Genomic DNA, 8,763 nt, shown 5'->3' with positions numbered 1-8,763 from the left:
TCAGATGAAACACAATGTACAGTTGGTACAACTTAGTTTCAATTAGAACATCAAAATACGTTATTGTTTGTGATAAGAATTGCTGTAGAGCAACTACATCCTTCTGCCGTGTTTGTATTTATACCTGAGGAATTGCAAATATACATAATGTGTATGTGTGGATACCAATAAAGATCGTTCGTTCTTAACTTAAGAAAAAACCAAGAGTGTGTCTTTTTCGTTTAATCTTAAAAACACTTTTTTTATTTCAAAAATAAAAATAAATTTTCATAAAATATTAACATAAAAAATACTTTTTAAGACCCCTCACTCCACGTTCACCACATGATGCTGCTTAGCATACTCCCACATAAAGATAGCACCAGTAACGTGGACATTCAACGATCGAACAACACCAAACTGTGGAATCTCTACCACTAGATCCAAGTGGGATATTATTTGAGCCGGTAAACCTTCCTTTTCGTGACTATAAATACCATAATCAATTAATAACTTGTCTAACTAAAAGAAACAAAACACCAACCCCAGCACGAGTATCGATTTTTTCGGAAAATGAACCTTCTGAATCGGTTGACTGCCGGTAGTTTGTTCTGCTCCCACAATCGAGTATCCTTTTGATTTCATTTCTATCAAATAATCCACGATTTGGAAAGCCTTAAGTTCACCCACGTTCAGCCATTTTTCAGCAGTCATGCTGCGGAGAAAGAAAAACGTAAATCGTACGCTACTTACCTATCTCAGTTACAATTTGAAAAATAGAAACTCACCTCAACGCTTGAAATTCCTTGTTTTCTACATCTTTCAACGAATTTACAATGTATTGCTTGACGGCAAAAATTTCACAGCTCCTCGCCAGGCCTCCCAGATTGGGTGATCGATTCACCAAGCTGGCCACAACTATGAGTCCGTCGGAGTTGACCTGAAATGAAATTCAGTAGTATGTGTTAATCAATGATTGTTATTATATCAGCAACTTTTTGCAGATTAGGAGAAAGTTGTTCCCAGTAAGACATTTTTATCCAAAAATTTCCTTATTTTTTATGACAGCTACTAACAAGCTCTGCAGTTTATTAAAAATCTATACCCTTTGAGATGCCTGAAAAAATTGCTTAACAACATCAGCAAAGAATAATATGAAGTGTTGAGGCAGGTCGAGGCTCATCGTGGCTTAATATCACAATTCCAATTTTATTTCAACGAAAACACTTATTTCTATTGGACTAGCATATGGAAAGAAACCCTCACTCGGATTGTATACATATTGCAGATCGTCCCTTTTGAAAAGTTGGTGCCGAATTATAGTGAAGTGGGGTTTCGGACAATATTGTCGAATGCAAAAATATCTAAATCGAACATCACCATCACCTTTGAAATCTACGAATTTCAAATTTAAACTACTACTAACTTAAGCGTTAAGCCTATCATGTTTACTAATAATTTATGATGGTAGTACATTTCGATAATTCTTTGATGAATTGCTGAGTACAAAAAGCTCACCAGGCTGGTTGAATTTTTCGTGAAAGATTTTTTCTATAAGCTTGGCTTGGGGATGGAAACTGGGAAACAATTTTGGGTGCTTGTATTCAAAGGATTTTACTGCCAATGTGAGCCGCGTGAGTTTTGCAGCACACAATATCAACAGATGATGGTAAATATAAGCGGGCTCCACCGGCAACTATCCAGCCAAGCACGCTATTGGCTAACCCAGGAAGGTATTGAGGCTGTTCTAGACGAGCTGCAGAAGGAAAGCATTCAAAGTAATACTGCGAGCCCAATATCATGTCGATTCTATTAGAGATGTTAAAGTTGGGTCCAGCCATAAAAATATCAAAATGGGATGTTCCAACCGTCTACTGAGATGTCTCTTGCTGGAAGGTTTTTAGTCGTCCTTTTAAGGATTAGGAGAGATACATCACGTAAGAACTGTGATTTTCGTCTGGACTGGGTTATAGCTGAAACACTATTTACTTTGCGATGATCACTGGATTGAGAACCATTTGGTGGCGTAGTAGAATTTATTATTATTTATTAAGTATTTCATCCGGCAGGAATGTCTTAATAAATATGTTCATGATTGGGAAAAGCCACTTGAAGTGCATACATGGCAGTTTTCAAGCCGGCATAAAACTCCAGTATCTTTTCGTCTGTAGATACAAAGAATTCAAAGAATCAAACAATTAAACGTTACAGTCAGCCTGATTATGCGCTAGAACCAGTCGACGAATCGGTTCATGCTGGATATAATGTATGCAATACGCGTTCAACCGAAAAAGATGTTGATGGCGTTGTGGGCGTCGAGGGCAATGTAGTTGAACCATCGACAGAATGGTTGGGCAATCATAGCTACCACCGAGGATTTTTTGAGCAGTTCGAGCCATATCTTTACGTCGCTTTTCGCGGGCTGTAATTCCTATTAGGAAGCACAGGTCAGTATAAGAAGGTTGTCATAATTTCTGCATGGTTTTTCTGAAGTGCAAGTGATGGAAGGCGACGATAGCAATCAGTGGACCTGTGAGCGGCTATATCGGGAGCAGGAGAACTATAATTTTAATGAACTGGGGGTTCGGACAATATTGTCGAATGCAAAAGTATCTAAATCGAATATGGAGTTATTCCCTCTACACCTATCGACACCCACCTTCGTTGGTTATCAGGTTTCATCAGGTTGATAATTTTAGTGTTAATTAAATACAACCGACTAACATAACAAGTAAACTCATTTAAGAATGCACGTTTTATCATCAGGTTATATCCAAATAACCCTTTGCGTGGAAAGAAAACGTTTCTGAATATCAGCCTCGGGTAATTGCAATATTGCTGCAGCCGCTATCAGTGATGATCCTTTGAACCGCAGCGGACTGGGAAAACAGATAGCGAATTTGTTTATTCAATCCGGTTTGGAACCGGAGAATTTTTTGTGTTCATTTGCTCCCATCTGACAGATAAAATTCATCCAGTTCCAATAAACAAATTCGTTAAGAGACTCGGCAACCCCCTCATAAGGCGTGCGAGGTACGTTATTTTCAGGCAAAAATTGTGCCTCTTCCTCCGTCAATTGTAGTCAAACCAACGGACGAGAAGTTTAATCTAACTTGTTTACTAACCGGGACGACAAAAATTAAATTTAGTTTTCAAAATGTGTTTTTAACGTAGAATGTTGGGGGATTATTTTATAAAAATTTAGGATAATTTTAAAGTCACCCGTCGGTCGTTTTGATTCAAACTTCGAACACTTCAGAATAAAATGCTAGTTGGTATCGCTAGTAAGATAAAATATCATGCTCATGCACAGCTCTCCATTTCCGATGGAGCGTGTTAGTTTAACCAATTCACCACTATGGCGTCTGATATTTTGTAGTCTTACAACAAGTTTTGTTGCGCTCATCCAACTGTCATTCCCCACACATTGCAGTTTCGTAACATTTATTCAGTTCTCTGTATGCTACTGACATACTCCGTAACGAAGATTCTTTGCTGACACACTTATATAACTGAAAATGTCGAAATTGGTCCACCTGCTATTTGTGAACTCGCTCTTCGTGCCATTATCTTAACAGTTCCGCCAGCTCCATCGCAAAGTCCGTTCCCATGAGCCGTACGGGGAAATCTTATTCCGCTGCAGGAAAACACCTTGCTTGTAATAATAAATGTTGGAAACATGTTTAACAATCTTAAAATTGTATGGCGCTCCGTCGCAGAAATAAAAACATTTGCGTAATTGATTAGAAGCTACTTGTTAAAGGCTTTCCAAAACACATAAACGGCCACTGCGTCAAGCTTTTTGCAATCGGAAATCATAACTAGCGTTTGATGCTTGCTAGTGTGTTCTTTTATGAGTAAAAAACGTTGGAGAGTATTTTTGTTTAGTCATTGTTCCAATGGATGTCAGGTATTGAATTTTGAGCAATGAACACGTAGTTTTCAACGAAATCGCAAGTAACATAAATCTTATTGCCATCTTAATTGTTTTTCAAATATTTATGATAGGCAGCCTGTTTATTTACAATGAAATGCTCTCTGCGTGACAAAACCGTTTATCGAACTCTTCCTCAGGTACTATCTTTTTCTTCAAAGTCGTTTTTGGTTTCTTTGCCCTTTCTTTGTATACAACCTTATTAGACTTGTTCCTTCTTAAAACTATCTATTTTCAATATCTTTATTCTTTGGACATGCCTTACACATTCCAAAAAAAAACAATCATCATTATTGGATTTTCACATGCCATGTGCATTACAAAGTCTACATAGCTTTTAAATTAAATTAAATTAAATTAATTGAATGACTACCTGAAACATTAGAGAATACAATTTATAAAAAAATCTGATTAGAATTTCAAGCGCAGTCCAGGTTTCAATTTTAATTTTAACAGGCCAAATCACTAACAATTTTAAGAAATATAAAAAGTTCCCGATGTCATAAGTCTCCTTTTTTCAAGCAGAGGACATACACAAACGGTATGTGTTCCGCCTGAATTAGCCAGTGCGGTGGTCGTAAGTAGCAAATTTCGAAATCCCGATTTTGATTCTTTGATTGTATTGTAGGAATCTTTTGTACCTAGCCTAGATAACATAGAGATTACCCATGATTAGTCTTTTTTGACAAACGAGCTTTTCCGTTCATTTTACAGTAGAAAGTAGAAAGTAGAAAGAATTTTGGTATCCTTTTGATTTGGCATCATTGTGCTTACGTCAACACTCTCATAAAATTGGTGTACTTTCTGAATGATTTTATTCGAAAACGGTCGAGTTATAGAAAATTAACAATATAGAATTACTATTATGAATTGTACAGATCCTCTGGCAGATTTAATCAAAATCACTGATTTTCCATCATGATTATAAGGATTTGCAACTAATCATAGCACACTTACAAAAATAAAACCTACCTTTTTCCGCAAACATAAACGTTCCGGTAAATTTGTCAGTAGCTCCATAGCAGGTTCCATGCATTTCAATGGAACAATTTTTTTCTGAATGTGATCCGAACCGCCAAAACCAAGACTAAGGAATAGATTTTCCTTTGTTTCGTTAGCCGTATCATCAAACACAATCGCAGCTCCCAGGTTAATTTCAGATACTTTCAAACGCTCGAAACATTCCTTCAGTATACTACTTGAAACAACATCCTCTTGAGCCATCCGGGAAACCCTAGGAATGTTGTTGAACACGTTTTGAAGCGTGAGCAAGTTTTCATAATCAAGCACGCTGTTAAACCGAAAGTCTTTCATGCATTTCTCCATATTTTTCTCAACGTTACCCTGCTTCAAATAACTATTAATCGCCGAATGGATGTTGGCAAATGAAGAGGTGTCGGGTTTTTCAAAGAACTTCTCAATCAATTTTGATATCGTTATCTGCGCGTATAGCCGAGTGGAAAAATTCTGCGACATAGTCCACGGAAGCAGGAAATTAATGTATTCCACATCTAGATAGTTTGTTTTGCAACATCGCAACCAAAGGATAACGAAAACCGATTGAACGCCGGAAACCTTCACCTTATCGGCTTTGAGTGAATTTATGATGGTTAACGTATCGATTGACGAATCCGCTACGATCAATTCAATGAGATAGTTAATGTTGGGTTGATTTGTCTCATACAAAACGATATCCAGCAACGGGTAAGGTTTGGTTCCGGTTAGCTTGGAAACTACACAAAGGGTTTGAATAATGCGAAGTTTGTGTCGATGCGTCTGCGAGTCCGCATAGTAACGTTCCTTCGCTTTGCTGATCTGTTGGAACTTTTCAATCAGCATTCTTTCCAATTTCAGCAGAAAAAGCGTTGCATCCGGATGGTTGGTTGCAGCCATACGGTAAAGAAATAGAACACACAGCACACGAACTCTAGCGTCAGATTGAAACTGGCACGGTGGTTTACAGAGCGATCTGTGAAATGTTATTGATAAATTAAAGCTCTATTAGGTTAATCTAAATTGCTTACGTATCGTAGAACCGGCTTGCAAAGCATGTTTCGTCTTCTATCCTAAAATGCATCAAATATAAACTTTTATGCAATAGTAAAACTTATCTTATTATACCTTTGTTCACGTTTTTGCCCCTCTCCAAATAGTAGTCCAGCCAATAATATTTTTCCAAATGCACTCCAATCTAACAGAATTTCGATATTGACAAGCAGCAGTTTTTCGAAAAGGATATTTGCCAAGCCGGAGATTACCACTGCTTGGTCCAAAAACATCTGGACGTACTCTGAAACGATTTCCTTCGACCATTGATTAACACCATCCAGTTCAGTCGTATTTTCAATATTACTCGGAGCCAGCAACAGGGAAACAAACAACCGATTAAGCTTTATAAAATGATCACTTTTCCGATACACTAAAATTTCCTTGTAACATCGATTCACCACATCTGCCAGCCATTCAAATTTACTTTCATCAGTCAGGTCCACAAGATTATTTGCTAAAACAAATGTTAAAACTTCCAGCGTATTCACAAGGACTTGAACATCTCCCAGATCAACCAGTTTCACAGAATCGCAAGCTATTCGCTGTTTGATTTCACCAATGTTTGGTTCTGGTTTCAATCTCGCCAAGTACACATCGCTCAGAGCAGTAAACGTTGAACCGTAGAAGCTTTTATCGCAGTTTCCCGTTTGGACCGTATTTATTAGTTCATCCATTGAAAAAGTTCCCAGAAAGAGGTCGACCATATCAATCCGTTCTAGACGGCACAGCAATCGAACGGTTTGAATGGTTACACTTATGGACGCGATTTGATAGTTAAGACGATTTAAACGCTTATGAAGAATTAGAGTCAATTTGTGGACTACTTCGTCCAGCCACGATGCTTGACTGGTTGCCAATTCATCGAAAATATCAAGCGCTTTTAGCGCTTCGTCCGGATTATCGTTGAAATTTTTTAGAAGGTTCACAAATTTAATCTTCACTTCCGGTTGCGTCAACGATTGTTTCCAATAGTGTAAGATCCTAAAAAAGAGACAATATTCGTCAATTCTCCATATAAAAACTAACCAAGGTTCATAATTTTCCAATTTTCTCCTACCTTGCCGCTAGCAGAAGATCCCTGTCCAAAATCTGCTTCAGTCTTCTTTCAGTAGAAGCACGTTCATTTCGCATGTAAGGAACCAAAACATGTTTAATAATGTTAATGTCGCCAGGTTTGACTCGTAGAAGTAACCGCTCAAAAGTAACACCATCAACAGCTTGGCGTAATTCTTTCCAACGTTCCAGAGCCACAAAATTCACGTGCGTCACCTTTGATAACACTTCGAGATGCATCAAGCAGCGATCCAATGGAACGTTCGGTTTTATATCCCGCCTCAGCACTAAATTGACTAACATGTGAGAAAACTGTAGCGCAGATAAGTGGCGTAAATTAAGATTCCTTATTGATAATGTAGGCTCTAGCAAACCGACAATAGATTGCACATGATGAAAGTCGGTTGAGAAATCTAACAATGAATCAATCACTTCCAATAAGCAGGCAAATGGAACCGATCCCCAGGATACTTGTTTGAAGTGTGTGAGGAGAAAACTAAACGCTTCACTTCCAGAATAGTACTGACACAGTTGATTCTTGATGTTATTAAACTGTTGGAAATTGGAAGTTTTGTTCAAGGAATTTAAAAATAATATTTCCAGTTCATCTCTTTGCGCACAGTACTTGTGTTTCTCCAGCAAATGTTTGATTGCCCAGCCAGAAACCGATTGGTTTTCGTGTTTCAGTAACAACTGCAGAACCAAATTCAGCCACGCAGTTGTCAAGGACTCTAGTCTTTCCACCATCACAAGAGCTGGCATAATCAAATGTGTTTGTGTTTCACTTAACGTCTCTAAAAGAGTTATAAAACTTTGCCATCCTTCGGACAAAGGTTTCATTTCTTTCCAAGTCCAATAAAACAAGTCGTTCTCAACGGAAGCTTTATTTTCTGTTAAAAATCCCAACATGACTTTCAAAGTCGTCAACGCTTCCTTACGAATCAAATGTGAATCAGACTCGCAGCTACTCTTAATAATTTGCCATATATCTTGTGACTCAATAATCCTAAGGAATAATCCACTCTGTTCTTTCTTTTGGCTCGCTGTGTCTACCAACTGACAGATCATAAAACTTCGGTGTTCTAATGAAATTGTTTCTCCTTTGATGATCAAGCTTTGCCACAAATATATAATTTCCGGTTCATATTCAACTAAGAGCTTCAGGCAACATAAAGATTTCATCTGTATCTGGTGTGACTCCGAATAAAGATTTCTTATCAAATTCGATGGATCAACATGGCCAAAACATTGATTCAAACCCTCCTTTTCCATTGAAACAATCATCAGCGTTCTTAGAACCTCATAAAAAATCGGCAATTCTGAATAATTTTCTTGAAATATTTTTAGAAAGTTTGAAATCTTCCAAGCACATTCCGATTCGGTTTGATCCAGCATTACGGTCAAAGCCAGCACGTTCAGCAGTAAGCCAAAGCATTCTTCCTTTTTCTGCAGATAAAGATGATTAACCTCTATCAGAGTAAACACCTTCTCAACACTGATCCAGGTCAAATTTGGTAAAAGAAAATCGTTCCGTTGTTCCTGCAGTTTCATCAGCAGCAAATATACCGTTGCTTCCAAAGCTGGACACTGCAACCGATCGACGCCTGCCATGAATTGGGTCTCACTGCGAGCACACAGCAACAATTGACGATAGATGTCCACATCTTGTGCAGCAAGATTTCGAATCAGGGAAGTTTTGAACCTAGTTTCGCACATTTCTGCTAAAACAACCGATCAACCGCACCACT

At 38.0% G+C, this 8,763-nt stretch overlaps 1 protein-coding gene across 1 annotated transcript; it reads right to left on the bottom strand.

Annotated features, from left to right (window-relative positions):
- Positions 1-306: 306 nt before the first annotated feature.
- Positions 307-8,763, bottom strand: LOC128734614 (uncharacterized). The gene is made up of 7 exons (XM_053828895.1): positions 7,020-8,763; positions 6,035-6,943; positions 5,938-5,979; positions 4,886-5,882; positions 768-919; positions 524-694; positions 307-466 (listed from the first exon to the last, which is right to left on the bottom strand). The coding sequence occupies exons 1-7, from the start codon at positions 8,729-8,731 to the stop codon at positions 307-309; spliced, it is 4,143 nt and encodes a 1,380-aa protein (XP_053684870.1). The 5' UTR covers positions 8,732-8,763.

Source organism: Sabethes cyaneus, chromosome 2 (assembly GCF_943734655.1).
Source record: "Sabethes cyaneus chromosome 2, idSabCyanKW18_F2, whole genome shotgun sequence".
Classification (NCBI taxonomy): Eukaryota; Metazoa; Arthropoda; class Insecta; order Diptera; family Culicidae; genus Sabethes; species Sabethes cyaneus.
The sequence above is the reverse complement of the archived record's forward strand: the minus strand, read 5'-3'. Positions and strand labels throughout refer to the sequence as shown.